The sequence below is a fragment of the Montipora capricornis genome, chromosome 14, assembly GCF_036669925.1.
Source record: "Montipora capricornis isolate CH-2021 chromosome 14, ASM3666992v2, whole genome shotgun sequence".
Lineage (NCBI taxonomy): Eukaryota > Metazoa > Cnidaria > Anthozoa > Scleractinia > Acroporidae > Montipora > Montipora capricornis.
Genome location: NC_090896.1, coordinates 44,171,005 through 44,191,004, shown reverse-complemented (window position 1 = coordinate 44,191,004; position 20,000 = coordinate 44,171,005). Strand labels below are relative to the sequence as shown.

The window sequence follows — 20,000 nt, the reverse complement described above, 5'->3', positions numbered from 1 at the left end:
AAGGATGGGGAAGGTGAGTCTTGGTAGTGGCCCAGCGTGGATGGGGAGAGTGGGTAGTATCACCATTTGTATGAAGGTGGGAAGGATGAGTGGTATCACAATTAGAGTTAAGGATTGGGAGGGTGAGTAGTGCTACCCTTAGTGGCAAGGATGGGGAGGCGTGAGTAGCATCACCATCAGTAACAAGGTTGGGATCAGGGGAGGGTAAGTACAGTAGTGTCACCATTAGTAGTAAGGATGGGGAGGGTGAGAAGTGTCACTATTAGTAAGAAGGATTCAGAGGGTGAGTAATACATTTTTAGGCAAGGTTTGTTCTTTTATGAGAATGTTGCATGTTTTGGTTTTTGAGAGACAGTAAGTGAGAGTAGGAGACAGGGCCGAAATTTGTGAATTTGACATAAATTATATGCAAACGAAAGTCGGTTTGACCTCATGTTCGCAACTACATGACGTCATCGTCTTCGGCGTCCAGAAATGTACCTTAATTAGATGAACGCTCCAGTTTTGACATCCAACACGAAGTGTCCCTGTAAGTCTAAGCCTTTGCTACCTATTTCCAACAATAAGGTTAAGTTAAAGGATAGCGTTAATTTTGGGTTAGGGTTAATGCTGCTGTTTACCCTTGCTTGAAGAGGGCCGAATTGAGCGCCTTTTTCGTAGTAACTTTAACCAACCACACCCTTATAGTAACCGTAGTAATCCCTCTCTCAATCAGTAAGTAAACAACTCAACTATCTGAAGAAGTGAAAATGCCGGTACAATTTGTATTTTGGCGAGAACAGGGAACAAGATTGTCGAAACATTTCTAACGTGTTGTTCTTCTTCCTACAGGCGCTAACGAACTTTTTAGCTTCGATGACAAAGAAATTACGTCCAAGCTCCCTCTCCTTCCGGGAAACTCCACTGACATCACAGTCACGATAACAGGGGTTCATCATTTCTCACAAGGCGTTGAAAGCGGCGAGAATCTCAGTTACGACCCTGAAGCAACATGGGGCTTAACGGGATCAATTCAGTTCCGGTATTCGACTAAAGTTTCCGGAAGCAACTTGTGTCGTAACGCAACAATGGCGATTGATGTCACAGTAGTTCCAAGCTTGCTGTGTGCAAATTATCAAATATTGGAACTTTCAAGGTGAATTTGCTTTTAGTTGACTGTTGTGTCCATTTTCAAATCTTTCTTGCATCCCTGTATGGAATTATTAAAATTACTCGTTGCTTGCAAACATTAGGGAATTCATGATGTACAACGCCGCCACCTCAAGTAGGACTCCACCACAAATTGTAATTAAATTAACTATACAAATTCTCTTCTTGCGCTGTTTGAACCTCTTCACAATGTTTTTCGTTCTAACCTTAACCCTAACACTAAGGGCGATAAACCGTAGTCCCCATGTCACAACCCTTCAATGTTCGTAACCCTGTGGGACATAAAACAACCCACACACTATTCGCAAGTTTCTATGGTTTATAGGCTGGTAAACCACGCAAGATGTTGGAAGAACACGAGAAGAACCGTAAATCATTAGTCGCAAAGAGATGGGCATGGAGTTCACGGTGTTGCGGTCTCAAGTGTCCTGTCCGGTGTATCATGGCACGGGAGTGTTTCAACAAGATACGACTCCTACGCTCCTCGTGGATAAATTAACTGTGATTAGTATCACCCAACTAGTGGACTAATGTAAATGCTGCATTTTGATTGGCTACGCTACTAGAGAACTATTAGTAATAATCTTCGAGTAGCGAAAAGCGTGATTGTTTCTTTCATTTTATTCCCAAATAAATATATTTTCAGCTTGCATTTGCTAACTTTATTATTGCCTTTTCTGTCCGACTAGTTGGGTGATACTAAAACAATTAGACCCTTCGCCCTCAAGGGCCACGGGTCAGTAGCCCATTCGGCTTCGCCTCATGGGCTATTGACCCGTGGCCCTTGAGGGCGAAGGGTCTAACTGTTAATTATGATTATAGACGAAATAGAGAAGTGATCCCCGCACTTATCTGAATAATTTAGCAGCTGGATTCGAACCCATAATCTCTCCGATACCGGTTACTTCTAAAACCTTTTTTTTGTGCAACGAAAATACGATGGAATAATCGCAAAGCTGTTACGATGGCGCAGGTGTTTCTTTTCAAGAGACGATGAAAAATTATTTTCTTCTTTTCTTCCTTCTCTTAGCGATCGACACCATTGTCTACTGATGTTCGATGCCGTCAACAAGACTTCTAACGATATGGAGCTCTCATCCTCGCTGCAGAATGGCAATATGAAATCTTTAGGTAAGAATGCATATGCTGCTCCCAGGCCAGTGGCGCGGGGATCGAGTTTGGCGGCGGTCCGTGTGAGCAAAGCAGTTCCACACGAAGTAGAGTACCTTAACTCTGGTCTATTTCTTTCTTTCTTGTTTTGCAACCGGTAATGCGTTTCGCTAAATTAAATAAGCCCCCCCCCCCCCCCACAAAAGTGCAAAATATGCCCTACGGGGAGGGGGGGTTAATAGATGATTGACGGTATGGAGACATGAGAGGGCTCTCGGAAAAGTCGTGCCGTTGAGGAAATCAGAGGATTTCTCTTTCCTCATGAGTGGTTCGTTTCAGCTCAAGCACATTGTCTATTTGAATCTACCCCAAAGCGCTTTACAACGACAAGCAGGTGAAGACAGATTAAGCCCCCCTTATATGTAGTTATAACTTGTTCGTGTGTATTGGCTTTTACAGAAGATGAACCTTTTACAAAGGAAGTTATCTACATCCAAGGAAATGATAAAAATAGGTAGGTACATGGTGTTGATTACAGCGAAAAAATTCTTCCCTTGGTTTGTTTAACAATTACTCCATGAACGCGTGTGGGATAGACCAACGAGACGCCTAGCGTTGTAGACAGCGAGTTGCGTAGCACCGGGTGGCAATAATAACAATAACAATAATGATGATGATGATGATGATAATAATGATAATAATAACAATGATAATGATAAGTAATAACAAACTTTATTCACAATTTCAAAGATTTTTTACAAAATACAATTGATAAAGTTAATATACGAAATTTCATAAAAATTCAACATTAAATATAATAAAAGAGCAATTCAAAATTTTAAATGCCCGCAGTGGCGACGTCTATTTTGCAGTCTGAGTGTTCTATCTTGCTGTGAAAAGTCGTTCGTGAACCTCTCACGCATGCGTGTACCGATCTTAGAAGTTCGAAAGAGATTTGTGTCCTCAGCCATGCGATAACGGTGTTATACGGCTCGGTGTCCTTCTGAGCTATCTTACCTGTAAGATGCTTCAGGAAACGCTGACACTCATTTCCCATTCTGCCATTGGTTCCTAAACACTAAAGGTGTGAAATGAACCCATCTCTACATCTAGCACCCGCTGCTGGTACTTGCGTTTCTTCTCGTCCTCTTGCCCCTGGAATACTTCGGATGTTGTTTTGTTCTGGTCGGGACTCTAACCCTTTCACTGCCGAGAGCTTCCCCATTGACGAGTAAAATCGTCTGGCGTTAGACAGAGTAAAATCTATAAGTGTCCATTTGCATTTTTGGCGGTGAAAGGGTATAGCACGGGACGTTTTTGAGACGGGGGACGGCAACCGGAAATGAACATTACGCATGCCAGGGCAGTAGTGTATCCCAGATTTTTAACCTAATCATCGCTAATGGATGAAAGATACTTAGCAATACAAAGGTGGTAGTGAACAGACAAGCTAAAAGGGAAAACAGCTCACTTCCGGTTGCCGTCCGCGCTCAACTGAAAAATTGTTGCGTGCTTAAAGGGGCTAGGTCACGCAATTTTAGGCAATTTCAGCACTGATCGAATGGTCATAGAATTAACTAAAAGATCAAAATAACTGTTCAAAAACTATAGAAGAACTTTCACAAAACACGGGGAAGCCAAGAAGGGACATGGATGGACAAAACTGGAGAGGATTGAAATGGATTGAATTTGGGTAAATTTGAAAAATGTCGGCCTACCTTTTTTTCAAATTTATATCAGTCTATATCAAAATGTCATTTACACAGCTGGAAAATCATTCTCAGTTGTTATGTCGCCGTGATTTTGCAAATGAAAGACTCTTGCTCTGCCAATTTGACGTTTAGAGCTCATAATTCACAAAATGAAACAAAATTACCTAAAATAGCGTGACCTAGCCCCTTTAAACTCCCTGGTAACACTTGGAGGAAGAACTTCGTTGAGGTGCAAAACGAGCAAGGAAGGCTTCGTGAGTTTTACATGAACAAAACAAATTAGCGATTATCATACAAAAGTACGTTGATCGTTGATTTCCACTATTTCTTTAATGGACAACAAGAAGGTTGTCGCACGTGTGAGAAAACCGTCCACTTCGCAGTTCAGCAATATCTATATGAGAACATAAATCTTGGTTTCTGCGAAATAAACCCAATTTCTTTGTCTTTTTTTTTTTTTAGTGTGACCCTGAAGTTGCCAAGATTTGCGCCAACACTTCCAATGGATTCCGCCAAGGCGGTGAGAATCAACAATATTACAGCGGTTACCAACAACACGCGACCTGTCGCATTCAAAAGAGTCGGGTAAAGTTGCAAGTTTTGTTGGACGTCAATCAACGAAAAGCCGTTAAAATTGTTTTTAATTCTGACCTCATTTCGAAATAAGGCAGCAGAACCAAGAAATTAAAAGTTTTATCTGCTGACAGCTGGTAAAGTTGATCTCCAAGCCAGTTTATCTAAAAGAAAGGGTATCGTATTTTTAAATGAAAATTTTCAAATTTTTGCACGTGATAATTTGCCAAATCAGCGACGCGTGTAAGTCAGCAAATTAGCGCGTGTAGTGAATTTTTTTTTTTTTAAATTGAAAACATCCTTTTCTTTTTGGATGATTTTCCTCGGAACTCAATTTAAACAACTTTGAAATTCTCTCAACTAGGTAAAATTATCAGTTCCCTGCCTAGTTGCCTTGGAAACTTGTAAGGATTCAAACTAATCTTAACCGCTTTACTTTGAGTGACCTCCACCAAAACGTAACTTTATCAGACTCTTTTGAAGGCGATAGGTCGCGTGTTATTGGTAACCGCTGTAATCATTTGAAATATTAAAGAGAAACTGAAATTACTCCATCGCTGTTTACGTATTGCACTCCAACCTATGTATGCATTTGTCATTGACCAATCAAAAACGCGATATTTTGTTGAGTATATAATAAATCTTGTTAGTTTATACGAAAACAGTGGATAGCGTTGAACTCGCGCGCTGATTGGCTCGTCAAACTCCGAATATCCTGTGCTATTTACCTCCGAGCAACTCGGGAAAAAATGGCGTCCCGATTTGCATCCGTGACGAGTGAAGAAAACATCCAAATAAATTTTTTGTGCTGTGTATTATCTCACTGTTTTAGTATATACTAAAGCAACTATTCACCTCAGTGTCGGTGGCTAGCGTTGGATATTTACCGAGCCGCGAAGCGGCGAGGTAAATATCCATCGCTAGCTTCCTCCACTTCGGTAAATAGTTGTTAATTATTTTGTTTACTTTTTTTAACTTCCTCAAGGATCACACCGATTCTAAGCTTCAAAGGCGAATGAAATGCAAGAGATTTGTTTGTGACCTCGTCAAACTTCATTGGAATCTCGTATCCTTTGATTGCGTGACACTCTTGGTGACGCAACCAGTTGTAGCTGGAACTAGTCAAAAATACGCGATACTTTGGTATGATTAACTGAAATAATTGCTTTGACTAAGCCCAAAAGACACAAACAATTATAAAGCAAAAGAAATACTTGCCGTCGGCGTTGGAATGCCTGTGACAATAGGGCAGTTTCGTATTCTCACGGACTGGATCTAGCATGAAATAGAAGCTAATGCGGGGGAATAATTTGCATGTGAAAAGATTTTCCCGCATTAGCCTCCATTTCATACTCGATCTAGCTCAACCGTTAGAATACGAAACTGGCTTATTTTGTTTTAAGCTCCGATTGGCTGAGATTGTGGCTCGACCTTTTTGAAGCCAATCACTGGTATTCAAATTCAAAACTAATTGAAAGTTTCTGTAAATATGTTACCTTTGTAGTTCCGTGTACAATTTGCTGTTCCAGACGTCTTAGTTGTACGCAATTCACTCATATGGTCAATTAAGCGCATAATTTTAGTTCTCCGCGTGCTAGCCCGGGCTGGCTGTAGCTTAAGTTGTTTATTTCCTTAGCGTTTTGAGCCTGTTTGTCGAGCGTCAGGTAATGGCAATGTGGATAATCTGACGTTAGATGCGGCCATGATGCAGGCTTTGTTGTCGGACCCCATCAAGTTTGGTGAGCAGTTTTATCTTTTTCTACTTTGTCTGTCGCGTACGTATTCATTGGCGTGATTCAATGCTCATGCGTTGCTTTTTAATGATCCCACAATCGTTCTTGTCCCGAGAGACCCTGGTCGTTTTGGTCAGCACAAAGGATGACGACCCATGGGTCACGGACTTCCCGCAGTTATGCGCAGTCTAAGAAGTTTGAAGTAAAATCGGTTGCCAACTGCTTCGAAGACGGACGCCTACTTGCGCATAGCTCGGAGCCTGCTAGCGGTCGTTGTGCTCGGATTGCGGGCTTCGGGACGGGAAGGTCATTTAGCCGTGCTTGCTTTTCGTATTAATGAGGTACACTTCATCTTATGCACAAAAACAGTAGTAGGAGCATCTAACGAGTGACTTGAACATTTTCTTAATGCACATGTGCATCAACAAATTTATATCACTAGTCTGAGCTTGTTTCGCTGTTCGTTCTTAATGCTCTACTCCATGAATGCTTTTCCTTCGCCAACGGCAAGGCGCAAAGAAGCAACGGTTTCGCAGGCAAGAGATCGTAGTACTGCGAATCCTCATAGTGGCTTGATCTTTGAAGGACAATGTTACGGACGGTAGATAGCCGAGAGATGGTTACTGGAATCTTATCTCTCAACTACATTTTCGGCCATTTCTCAGCCTCAGCCACAGCCTCAATAACGCAATTTGGTGAAGAGTACAGTGTTTTTAGCTGTCGGTTAACGCTTGTTATGTCTCGTTGTCCTTTCAGATGTCAGCATTAATGGGGAAGCTCACGATAACATAACTTCAAAAGAAGTGACAATTTCACTTTCTACAGTTGTGGACCTTGCTGTTACGGTTTCTAATGAAACTGGTGAGTAGCGAGATATATAGTTTGTACGCCGATGAAGGTTTCAAACAGAATGCTAAGTAACTTGTCAACGTTTACACCGTTTCCGTAAATCGTCTTTTTTAGATGAGTCACGTGGTCCCTTGTTACTTAGTATTGATCCCTACCAGGACCAGGCCTTTGGTTGCCCTGTGACCGAGTTGGATGGAAAAGTAACCTGGTTCGGCACTTTAAAGTCAAAGATTTCCCAGGTGAGATTTTATTCATAATCCTATAACACAGTAATTACCGCTGGCGAGCGTTTTTTTGGGCGCGTTTTCCGGTTTTCGCACGATATCAGCGAATCCGTGGAGAGCATTTTTTTTTACTTCGGTCGAGAGCACAAAGTTGAATTGTCATCTTCTTGATAGAAACAGATCTGAATTTTCTTCGATTTTGGGGCCTTTGAACCAGAAATCCGCGTAGTAAAGGTTGCCTTTAGCCTCTTGTTTTATTTGGAATTCCTTTAATTTCCTTTCTGGCCCAAGCGCGCAAAATTTAGAGTACAAGTCACAATCCGAGACAACTGTCCTTGCCTTTGTTTTCTTCCTTCCAGTTATCTCCCAGGAATTCCCTCTGTCACCAATGTTCCTTGGTGTTCCTCTACGTTGGACAGTACATGGTTTCAATTTCTTGCAGTGATATCGCTGCGGAACAATGGCAAAGCAATGATACTTCCTCCTCGTTATCGGAAAGAAATCGTGATTCAGAAACTTGCAGGACCGATTTAAACGACGGCCAAACTACGGCAATGAAAAAATCGTGGACGCTTTCACCACCGATTAAGATTAAGGTTGTCGAGTGATCAGTTGCTTGTTTGTTAGCGAATCGATTTTATTACAAGGAGCCAATCAGATCGACTACGATGACAACTCAACGAGGAGAACGCATGTGGAGAACGAGGCTGAAGCGCGGGAAAACACGCGACTGGTATCAATGATCTGCAAAAGCGCGCGAAAAATATCGTAGTGGTATCGAACTCGACAAAACACGCGACCTTGATCTTTCGGCGATAAGTTGAATAGGCCATTTTCGAGTTCATGTCTGCCTCCTCTTCAAAGCGAGTCTAAGTACGAAGTTTTTCCTACGAAAATTAGTTTTCATTCATATGTAAAGTAGAACCTTTTATCATCACAAAAACTTCGCACTTAGACTCTTTGAAGAGGAGGCAGACATGAACTCGTAAGTGGTCTATTAAATTATAATTGGAACCGGAGGGCAATCAGCGAACGGAATAGCAAACAAAAATCCATTGTTTTATTCATCTAAAACTAGACGTAAAGTATTTTATGCTCGGTAGCTTTCCTTTGAATAGTCACACTTTCAGATTCATACTTGATGACGTAAATAAACACCGACCACTTTGCTGTCATGTTCAGTTTGCACAGAACATATGCAGCACTGGTCAGTTTATGTGGCCTCGATTAAGGGACGTGTGTGAATATCCCCCTTAGTCTTATTAAATAGAAGAGAACCGGGAATTGATACTTTAAAATCGTTCGAACCAATCCAGTTGTAGGATAGTAGTTCTCTTTGATAGTAGTTCTCTTTTCACACATCCTGGTGCGCAGCCATTCAAATGGAAATGAGTCGCGTGTTCTTATGCAAATCAAACTCATTTCCCTTTGAATAGTTGAGCACCAAGACTCACTTCGAAACCGAGACAAACAGCAACTCCGAAATGGCCCATTTAGTGCAGTAAACCGAAAAGGTAGTCCTTCACCCAATCACAGCAGGCGCTGATATTTCAATGAGTCAATCATAACACGAAGAAATTCATGCAGACGGCACTGAGCGTGGGAAAACGCGTGCGGGCAAGTCACATTAAGAAATAGATTCCATGTTGCCTGTGCATCTGTTCAGTAAGCACGCGACGTACTTGAGCCACGGACGGACACCGGAAGTGATGATATTGCATGCCCGGACAGGATAGTGGTCTCTCCCAATCTCGTCCCCAGAGTCCCCTCTTCTTTTGGTGAGCACCAAGAACGCGGACTCTGGCCACTTCCTCCAAGGCCGGAAGTCCGCAAATCACGGACTTCCGGCTCGTCTACGCACGCTCAGAAATTTGAAACAACAGGGGTTGTCAACGGTTGAAAAATGGACCTTCACTACGACTGCGCATAAATTGAAAGTGGGCAGAGTCCGTGTTGTTGGTGCTGACCAAATGAAAAGCGGAGTCTGGGGACGAGATTGGGTCTCTCCCAGATTTTTAAACTAATTTGTTAGGTGCGCATATAATTTGTCATAAACTGTTCTTTCGACCACTTTGGCTATAACCGGGATAACGGAAATTGGGCGGTAATTGTTTAGGTCATCACGTTACCCTTGTTTGAATAGTGGAGTGTCCCGTGCACACTTCCAGTCGTCTGGGAACACACCTACATTTAATGACTGATTGAAAATATAGCACAGCGGTTTGCAAATAAGATCCGCGCATTCACGAATAAGTCGAGAAGAAATTTTGTCAAGGCCGACTGCCTTTGATTTTTTCAGTTTATTCAGCAGTGAAAATACTTCATTTGTGGAGGTTGGGCGGAACTGAAACTCCTTATCCTTGCTAGTGAGATAATTCAGATAGCTGTTGCCATCTGAAGAAGGAATATCACTAGCAAGTTTCGGGCCAATGGTAGCAAAATAACGATTAAATTCGTGCGCTATTTCTGCTGGAGCTGTTACTGATTGCTCATTTACATTCAGTTGTTTCACAGACGTTTCCACGAAATTTCGGGAAGACAGCTCATTGACAGCTAATCGTCTCTACTAGTGAAAAGATACTTACGGGGTAAATGTGGTATTGTGTGGACAAATTAAACAGGAAAACACTTCACTTCCGGTTGCTGTCCGTGGATAAAAAGCGTTGCGTGCTCAAGCTTCCTAATAGAGAGCATCATTGACAAAATAAACTAAACCGCTTTTTTGTTCTTACCACATTTTGACGTCATCTGTTACTGAACAGACGCATGGCAACATGGAATCAATTTGTTTCATATGATGAAGAAACAAACCCTACGGAAAGAGGCCTTTTTACGTTTTTTTTTTCAAAGCGCAAGCGGGCGGAATTCTGCGAATCCTGCAATCTGATTGGCTCTGGGAGCAGGCGGGATTTTTCTATCTTGCCCGCCAACCCGGGCAGAATCCTAGCCCGGGTTGCGTGAGCTTGTGTGATGGACCAGCGTTAGGACCAAAAAATATATTTTTTGAAGCCTTTTAAATGTTTTAAAAATAAACGATGATGCTTTACAAATTAATAAATATTGTAAACAGAAACGACCGGTCATTGCGGCATTGCTTGATATTTCTATTTTGATAATAAGCATCGCAGTCCCGCCTTAAGCAATGGTTCCCAGCCAGCAAATCTTTTTAGGAAAAAAATAAGTGAAGAGGTTATTCACCAGCCATGGTCTGTCCGTATAGGGAAAAAATTGTACCCTCAGTCTCGAGGTACTGCCCTCGGCCGCAGGCTGAGGCTGAGGGCACAGTTTTTCCCAATACGGACTTCCCGGCCGGCGAATAATATATATTTATTTCAAGATCTTGAAAGACACGAAAAGAGCACTTTGACATAGTTGTTATCTATGCGAAATGAAGCAAACTGATTGGTTGCTGCTCTTAACAAAGAATTGTGATTGGTTGAGAGAAACACGCTACGCCAGATGACGTCGGCTATGCGTGTCTTCTAATAGATCATAGGTGAAAACCAATCAAAATGCGTGCATTATTGAGTTTATTATCATTATCATTTGGATTTGCCTGTGATTGGCGGGAAATATGTGGCGCGAGAATTTTGACACTAAAGTGTTTGCCTAGCCTGCGAACGCAGACGTATTTCCGGCGGTTTTCGGGGGAGAGAAACGACCGCCGGAAATACGTCTGCGTTCGCAGGCTAGTGTTTGCCAGGCTCGATTGAAATCGCCCTCTGTTGGAACTTTGGCGTTAAAGTAACAAATAAAAAGCAGATTAATAGATCTTTTTCACAAAAGGCGTCTAAGTAGAATATTCCATTGTTTTAATAGGAAAATTCAGTAAAATATTATAAACCAAATTTAGACCAGTACGTGTAAGTAACATGTAAGCAGAAGAACGTCTTTCAATAACCAAGAAAGTGTAATGTTTTATATATATATTTATATATATACAAGGGGAATAGCATTAAAGTCGAATTGCTTTGCAAATGTGTCAACAATTGCTTTTAAAAAATCCTTCTAGTGTTTCAAAGAGGAAACTGATAACTTTTTTTCAGTGGCAGCAATGAGACTCTCCCGTTTGCCGAACTTCGCAAACAAACAACCGGTTTATTATTGTTCCCCTTGAAGAGAGTTTATATTGCAATACACCCAAAAGCTGTGTGACACCTAAATACAGGATGATTTATTGCCAAGGTCGGTCCCTGGAAGATATCGTATGGTTATTAACTTTTCGACGGGTGCCCAGCAGGTGAATCAGTTCGAAACACTCTGTATGTTTGTCTTTGTTTACGCGCCGGGACACAATTTCCAAAACTGGTCTAATAGTGTAAAGTCGACATTAAAGAATACTTTTAACTGAGAGTCTTAAGTGTTTGTAGTTAGTTTATCTTTTATCGATCGGCGATTTGACGCTCCGCCCCGAAATGAAATATTTCCTGTAGCGACCGTTACTTTGAGTTTTCTGGCGCGAAAACCTTTTCAGCCAATGAGCGGCTTTCCAGATGATGTAATGTTTTGGTCGGAAAAGTGACTTAATTTGAGAAAAATTACATGATGATGGATCGTAGCGGCTTCTGTGGGGAAACCACATTGTGTTTGTTAAAGATTATCTAAGAGATAAAGACACCGCGAAAGAATTCTTAGAATGGGTGAGCACGTTTTGGGAAACTGTGAGAACATGGATGTACTGTTTTACGAACAAACTTCGGTACCTGCGAACAATCTATCGCGCTATGACAAGAACGCACTCAGATTGAATCTTGAAGGGGCGCAAATTCCATCCGTTGTACAGGACCTTAGAGGAAATGGAAAATTGGGAATTTACGCGGAGAATTCGCCGGAGCTAACGTTGTTTAAAATGGTATCTCCCGAATTGGAGAAGTTTATTGCCAGTAATACCGGCTTAACCCCGAAAGGAAACCCGGGGAATCTTAATTCCCCTGATTTTACTTTATTTAATCTCATTTCACCCGAGTTTGAAAAAATCCTGGCGAGCGTTCAGAATCCAAAGTCGCCGACTCCAGCGAAGCCGGTTTGTTTGCGCGAGAGCAGTAACACGGTAAAGCAACAACACGAAGCTTATGTTCAGGGATTTGCTGAGGCCCTACAGCAAATACACGACCGACAACAACCAGTTGACAATTTTCAGAGACAAAATGGGTTACCCGCTTCTTCTGGTACCGACGATGGCTGGGCCGAAAATGAACAAACACGGGGGAATAGCTATCAAAACCAGGTCGCAATTCGCGAGAGCTCCTTCGACGTAAGAAATGATGGATTTTGCACGGTAACAGCTTACGAAAATCATGAACTGAACCCACAAGTTGCGACTTACAACAACGCAATAGGAGAAGCGGAGAATTTTGAATTAGAAGAGACATTAAAACGCCAAGCTGGGAATGTACTTCCTTTGCCGCCGATAGATTTAGAACTTCAAGAGATTGTGAAGAGAGAAAGAAAGAAACAAAAAAACAGGGTGGCGGCTTCGAAATGTAGGAAGAAAAAGCTCGAAAGAGAAGCGCAACTTGAAGTCAGGGTACAACAGTTAAAGGATAAAAATATTGAACTAAATGCCGTAGCGAACGCTTTACGCCAGCAAGTCAGTGAACTTAAACAGCGAGTTTTGGAGCACGTAGCATATGGTTGTCAATTGCCAGCCATTGCCACACCTGCATTTTAGAATTGATCCTAAAATCTCCTTTGGTTAATATTTAACCTTTCCGTTTTCGGAATCCATGGTTATCTCGTGTAAATAAGTCGTACTTCACTCAATTTTTTGAGTTATGCACATCTGAAATTGTGCGCATTCAGTTGTGAAGGAGTAGTTAACTACTGATGCGTGTTTCCAAAACCCCACGAAATGGGAATCTCAGATTTTTATGGGAATCATTTAGAGGGAAGACTATCTGTACATATACGAACAACTTTTCTTTGTGAAACAGTCGACTCTGCCAGAGAATTTTTTTTCCTTCAGGAAGTTAGGAATTTGTACGATTTTCGACCGTGTTATAGTCCTAACTTAATACCTGCTTGATCGCTCAGTCACTGGTGACTGCTGTTTGGTTTAAAGTGGTTGAAATCGCAAACATTAAAATGATTGAAAACTAAACTTTTGAATTAGTTAACTATCAGGATTGCTGTATATTAATTTTCTCCGCATTTTTTCTCCGTATTTTCGTGGCAAACTCTTGTAGTAACGCTTGCAGTTGAAAGTAAGAGCCATCGCCGAATCGATTTTTTTTTCGCTTTCAATCAAGGCAATAACTATATGCGTGATTTAAAAAGTCGTTTTCGTCTTTGATTGTTTGTTCTACGACAGGTACCTTTCATGGTCCAAAGGTGAGTCGAACGTTTGTTCTACATTTCACGCTTTTTGAGATTAACATTCACCTTGTGATAGATTATCAAACGCCAGTTCAAACACTTTAATGATCTTGTATTCTTTGTGCAACCTGTAAGCTTCTAATTCCCTTAGAGATTACTCAAAGCACCTTAGAATAAAAAAACGCGACCTTGAAACTGATTGTAACGCAAAAAAGTGGTATTGAAATCCGGAAATTCCCAACGTTAAAACGACAGCTTCCGTTTCTTTTCGAAATGTAAGTGTTAAAGGACGACTCAGTCTAAATGAAGTGTAAGCTGTTGTATCATTTAGGGATATTTTTTTCATTTTTCCTTTCGCCCTCTTTCTTGTGAGGGTATCCGAGGGGGACAAAGTATCTTCAGAAAACAAGAGAATGCAAAATAATTACAAGGGATCGAAAGAAAGGAACCAAGTTTGACAAGTCTTGTATGATGATCAACCCATCCCCCTTTCTCGTTACGGAGAATTCATGTTTTATGCATCAATCAATTCCAGCGGTGTCCTTTCCCCCCCCCCCCCCCCCGGGCAACGCAACCGCGGGGCATTTGCTCAAGTTGTCAGTCCCGGGGGTGGGCCGGGGGGCTGGGCATTAGCCTACCCCGGGGCGACCCCCGGGCATTTGACACACTTGTTTTCGAATTAACATGGAAGAGTTTATCGGAAAAGACGAGGCCTTCGTAAACGACTGGCTTGTCCTTCACGGACTCGAAAAACTTGTGGATGTTTTTAAAGGTATGTTTTCTCAATTTTAGGTATTTCTTCATTTATACTTGTAAGCATATGAATATATAAAAGCCACAAGGTGAACCTGAATATCACAAAACAATCACTGACGCGAAGACTGCTTAAACACGACTACTTCGCATTTCGTATTCAAAACTAGCCTAGCAATTTTTAAATTCATGAAAGTGGAGTTAAAATGCAGAAGGTTTGCGAATTCAAATGATGCGATCTTCAAAACAGATCTTGCGAGCGTAAAATGCGATGAAAGATCATTTAAGATATTTTGATTCTTGACAGACAATTAAGTAGCCTGCGAATACAGGCGCTTATTGGAAGGCGACGATCCCGGGGGCGGTGCATTTGCCCTCTTCCTTTCGTCCCCACCCCGGGGCATTTAGACAGCTTATGTGTCCCCACCCCGGGGAATTTGCGCATTAAAAAAAAAAAATGGTAATGCCCGGGGTTAGCCCGAGGGGAGGGGGGGGGGATTGACACTGCTGGAATTGACTGATGCATTATCTCTCCACCCTATTTCAATATTCACTTTAAGTGTTTTTTGGCAGTTATTTCCTTTTCTGTTGTTTATTGTCTTTTTTTTCTATCTGGAAAGAAAAAGCGGAATATCCTGTTGTTTTCTCTGATGAATGAATGGATTAAGAAGAATAGACCAGTTTGCGCTCTCGGGTGCATCGTGGGTAATCAGCGAGGGCAACGTGGCGAGAAATTCAAAATTTTGTATCGGAAATTCAAAGCACAACATAAATTGTACATGACTCGACTTTATAGACTTTCGCCTTCATAAGCCAAACAAATAGGTTCATGTTCACAACTGAGATGAGCTCTTTTTTGTATCCATAGATTCTCATTAATTTTGTGCCTTTGGAATTAGAGGAAATGTATGGAAAAAACTTCGTTTTATAACATAATTTCTACAATAGCCATTCTCTCCAACTTTATCCTGCCTCACCTTTGAGCGCATATCTTTTGTTCTGCAAAATAAAAAACCCAAAATTGCATATCATGAATACTTTTCATCGTTTTGAACTTCCTCACAAAATGTAATTTGTGATAATCCTGATTAGCATAAATTGATATTTTGCCGTCACGTATCAGAGGCCTGGATGTGAGCGGCGGGCGCTTGGAGTGCCACGTGATCGTGGTTTGTATTTGGCGTTCGTTTAGCGAGTGAGGCATTCTACGGTCATAGAACTGATCAGAGTGTAATGTGAAGTGCTAGTTTTCAACCCCATATGAACCATGTGAGCGTTAGTCCTACTAATGGAAATGGGCCCACACAAGGATAGAGAAAAACTCTGACCAGGGTGGGAACTTAACCCACGACCTTCGGGTTAGATCACCGCCGCTCTACCGACTGAGCTGCAAGGTCAGACGGGAGCAGGTCGTGGGAACTGAAGATGTTAATGTCTCGGCAACTCGGGTGAACATGTACAAGTACAAGCAAGGATTACGCTCACATGGTTCATATGGGGTTGAAAAACAGCACTTCACATTACACTCTAATCAGTTAAGTCTGTTCAAATATACGCTACACGGCCAACGTTTGCAAAAACATAATCCTTCCTTGTAATTCTACGGTCAGCCTTCGCCGCGTGCACAAATCCTGTTTCGTCTATTGTTCTATTGAGCTGAATTAATGTTTAATGCCTTCGTTAGGCGGTATATGATAGTGTTCATTCACATTGTAAGTAGTTTCTTTCAATAAGAATACCCAAGAGCCCCGATGGTCGCACCACTGCTTTGGGCGGGGGTACACGTTCCCCGCTTTTTTCCACCTGCTGGTTTTTTTATGGGTTTTCGTGTCCGGCTCTGGTGTTTTGCTTTTCTCTTTATTTTAGAGTTGATCTATAAATATTTTTGTACCTATTCCAATGCTGAATAAACGGCACGGTGGCTTGGCTGGTTAACGCACCCATACATCATCTAGCTCGAGTGTACGGTTGAGTATTGGAGGCCGCAAATCCTTTGAATTTCTCTCCTTCTTGCCCTGATTACCCATGATGCACTCAAGAGCGTGAACTCGTCTATGCGGTTCGAAAAACCTTAAATAACAATGACCACAACCAGGTTTTCTGAGCCCGCGAGACTGAGCACCCCCAGCAAACCATTGTTTTAACGAAAACCGCTGGTCAGCAACCTGGTTCTGGTCATCGCTGTCTAAGGTCTTCTATGCGGTTCAGATGTAGTGGGACTGCAGTTCGCGCTGTATATCTAGTGTAGGATGTGGTTGGGAATCACTTGGTTTTGAACAGATGGTTTTTGCTTTCCTATTAAGTTATACTCTTCTCTTGCTTACATGTATGTCTCTCGCCCACGCGATTGAAATTGTCGAAACGAATTCAGTACGTGATGAAGATTTTTTCTGTGTGAAGTTTACTACGCATCAAATATGGAATAAGCGTTCTTGATTATTAATTTTGGGGGCCAAACTACTCCCAAAATGCCCCTTTAGGTCGCCTGTCCGGTAGCTCGGCCGTTTCGGAACAAAATAACCACGTATCCCGAAACGGAAGTTGGAAAACCTGATACTTTGTTAATCTTAACAACACCGGAATGGAATTAAATGAAACAAAAAGAAACGCACTTTCTCGGGAATGTGATCCTAGGAACCCGTCAACTGCGCATGAATTAAGTCAGCTATCAGAAATAAATTATGTGAAACCCTAACTGGCCCTAATAAGCTCGGTGTTGCCCAAAGTAAATAAAATTAAGAGAACAACCCAAGCTCACAGATGAACTGTTTAGTTCTTTCATGTAAGTATCTAACCGAGTAACTCGCTCGCATCCCAGCGCTCCTTGTTCGATACGACACGATACGATAACTCTTTTTAGAGAGGGAGAAGCAATTGACCATTTACAGTTTTCTAACTTTCGTCTGTCCTCCTCTGGGTTCGAATCCCAGCACGTGCTGTCCAAAGTTCACTCAGCTTTCCATCCGTACCGGTATTACTAGGGTCGAGTTGTGCCTTCAACTTAGGATGGGAGGGACACCCACCGTTAGAAAGTGTCATCGGATTGCCTCTTGTCCTGCCTTACAGTTGATTCAGTCACAGCCGAACTACCTTTGCCTTAATAAACCGGCCCCTTGTCCTTTTCCCTTCCGTTCAATCAGCGCTATGATGAGGGAAAGTCAGCTTCATTTTTCCACTTGATAGGGTTCAAGCTATGTTCAGGGTCAACTGGGGTAAAGTGAGTGTATTTCATCTTCAACAGCACAGTCCGTCTCCATATTCTGAATGGGACATCTTCAACATCGATCAGATACATGTTAAATCAACCGGTCATAAAGTCTCATTAGCTCTTGAGGAGCTTAAGGTGATTCTCGTTGATCGACAATAGGGTCCAGTTAAGATCTAAGACCGCGACGGCCGCGAAAACGTCATTTATAGTGCTAATTTATGTTTCTTAAAGTGTTCGTGTTTCTTACAGTTTCCTTGACTTCCACAAACTATCCAAACTATCCAGGAACTGAAATGGGAGGAACATTGTTGAAACTATGAAAGAAAATCAAAGATTTGCCCTCGTGCGCTCGCGACTTCCTTAGAACTTGAGATTTGGTCATTTGACAGCAGATTGGCAGAGAATGGGAAAGAAATGTACAAATTTTAAAGCGCACGTGCAGAGCCACTGATTTTCCCATTAACTCTTTCTATTGTTAGGTGGCGTTCTCGCTGAGATTGCGCGCCGTCCTAGATCTTAAAGATCCCTAACAGAACTCAGTCGCAACCGTCAAGGAGGCGATTTTAATCACGCACGGATATTTTTTGCCAACATCCACCAGAACTACCTTTCCCTTTTGCGGTGAAATTACTTTTCCATAATTTTTTGAGTCTTCTGCCCAGTAGAGGATTTTACAGTCTGTCATAGACCTTATTCATAAATGGCGGTCACATTTATAATTCTTTTGTCCACTTGCAAATTAGCCTACCAAGCCTCATTTTAGAGCAAGAATTCTTTTTAATTCACTGTAGGCTATCGAGGCTTGGTAGGCTAATTTGCACTTCGACAAAAGAATTATAAATTGACAGCCATTTATGAATAAGGTCTATAAGTGCTGAACTATGGCCTTATGTGCATACCTATAAACACGGCACGCTGTAGCTTTGCAATTGTCGAATCGGACTGCAACTGAATGGAGGCAATCAGGGTTCCAGCTAGGAATCCAAAGGGAGAGCGATCATCAACAGTTGTTTCCTGAAAAGTTCCTCCAAAACCAGTGGCTTGACAATTTATACACGGTATAAATTTGCATAAATGGAGGTTCTTTTACCGAAAATGAGAGGTTTCAAATCCTCAGTTCAATATATGATTCATTTCATCCATTGATCGATTAATTCATCACGGGAACATTTGAACCCACAAATGATCTGCAGCTCCCAATAGCCCAGTTGGTTAGAGCGTCGCACCGGCATCGCAAGCAAACCCATTTGAAGTCCTGCATTTTTCAGACTCAGTCTATGTTCCAAAGTTAAGAAACGAAATGCCAGAAATGCCCGTTTTCCCATGTGTTTAAAAAGACTGACTTGCGTGACAAGCGTCTTTAAAATGTTAAAACTTCATCGTCAGGCTTCAATAGGCTCGGCCGAGGTCACGCAAATAACAGGAGGAAAGAATAACATTCAAGAAATGAAATGCCATGTCGTCCTGCTGGTTAAGGAAACGGAAAATAATTTTTGCTTGGTTTGGAATTACTCTTTCGATTTTGAGTTGGCTCTTGTGTTTCTCGCAACGTTCAGATTTTTACGATCGAGGACGTGCAAACCTCAACCCAAGTGATAGACTGAAAGATGATGTCCGCAACAAAAGACAAACCAATTCTTCGATCATTGTCCCTGATGTTTACTCGTCTTGTTCACAATTAAATTTCTCTTTCTCTTCTGTCGTCGTGGAACCTTCTCTCTCAGGACTGGAGTCAAATTTATTTATGTTTGTTCTCATCACTTCTGGAGTGAATAACAAATTATTCTTCTCGGGGAAAAGGGAAGCGATTCGGAATACGTGGTTAAAACAAACTGGCGCTAAGATTTGGTGGAGACATGCCTTCGTTTTGGGAAGTGCTGAAAATGGCGATGGGCCCACCGAGAACGAAATCAAGCGAGAGACAGAGCTCTATAATGATATATTGCAGTTCAGCAGCATCGATAACTACAACAATTTAGTGATTAAAGTTCTTTCCAGCTTTCGTTGGGCTGTCACGCGGGTAAACCCGCGCTTTATTCTGAAGGCAGACGATGATGTGTATATACGCTTACCACATTTGATGCTCTGGCTTAATAACTTTGGAAAGGGTCAATTTTACGGGGGACATGTGAATAAAGGGAACATTTATCGCAGGCACTTAGGACCTTTAGTTGAACGTTTTTCTGGGCCTAATATTGTATCTTTTGATTGTTATCCTGCCGCTCGTTTCGCGCAACATACCGCTGGACCTTTTTACGTCCTATCTTCAGATGCGATGGTGTCTTTGTTCCAAAACATGAGGAGATGGAAAGTGTTTCCTGTAGAAGACGCTTATTTGGGAGTCTTGGCTAGAGATATTGGTTTAAGGCCCGTT

General features: G+C 41.9%; 3 protein-coding genes across 3 annotated transcripts in view; all 3 read left to right on the top strand.

Annotated features, from left to right (window-relative positions):
• Nucleotides 1–10,423, top strand: part of LOC138033733 (trafficking protein particle complex subunit 9-like) — a 37,381-nt gene extending 26,958 nt beyond the window's left edge. Inside the window, exons 13-22 of the mRNA XM_068881540.1 lie at nt 1–13; nt 832–1,135; nt 2,180–2,280; nt 2,719–2,773; nt 4,434–4,491; nt 5,530–5,610; nt 6,190–6,283; nt 7,034–7,138; nt 7,241–7,365; nt 7,710–10,423. The exon at nt 1–13 is cut by the window's left edge and continues 73 nt beyond it. Of these exons, the coding sequence (XP_068737641.1) occupies nt 1–13; nt 832–1,135; nt 2,180–2,280; nt 2,719–2,773; nt 4,434–4,491; nt 5,530–5,610; nt 6,190–6,283; nt 7,034–7,138; nt 7,241–7,365; nt 7,710–7,958 (1,185 nt within the window). The 3' untranslated portion in view covers nt 7,959–10,423. The remainder of the gene's footprint in view (nt 14–831; nt 1,136–2,179; nt 2,281–2,718; nt 2,774–4,433; nt 4,492–5,529; nt 5,611–6,189; nt 6,284–7,033; nt 7,139–7,240; nt 7,366–7,709) is intronic.
• A 1,484-nt stretch (nt 10,424–11,907) lies between these two features.
• Nucleotides 11,908–13,986, top strand: LOC138032875 (transcription factor Jun-like). The gene has a single exon (XM_068880582.1). The coding sequence runs from the start codon at nt 11,987–11,989 to the stop codon at nt 13,019–13,021; it is 1,035 nt and encodes a 344-aa protein (XP_068736683.1). The 5' UTR covers nt 11,908–11,986; the 3' UTR covers nt 13,022–13,986.
• A 5,012-nt stretch (nt 13,987–18,998) lies between these two features.
• Nucleotides 18,999–20,000, top strand: part of LOC138032243 (UDP-GalNAc:beta-1,3-N-acetylgalactosaminyltransferase 1-like) — a 2,141-nt gene continuing 1,139 nt past the window's right edge. Inside the window, exon 1 of the mRNA XM_068879871.1 lies at nt 18,999–20,000. This exon is cut by the window's right edge and continues 1,139 nt beyond it. Coding sequence (XP_068735972.1) covers nt 19,083–20,000 — 918 coding nt within the window. The 5' untranslated portion in view covers nt 18,999–19,082.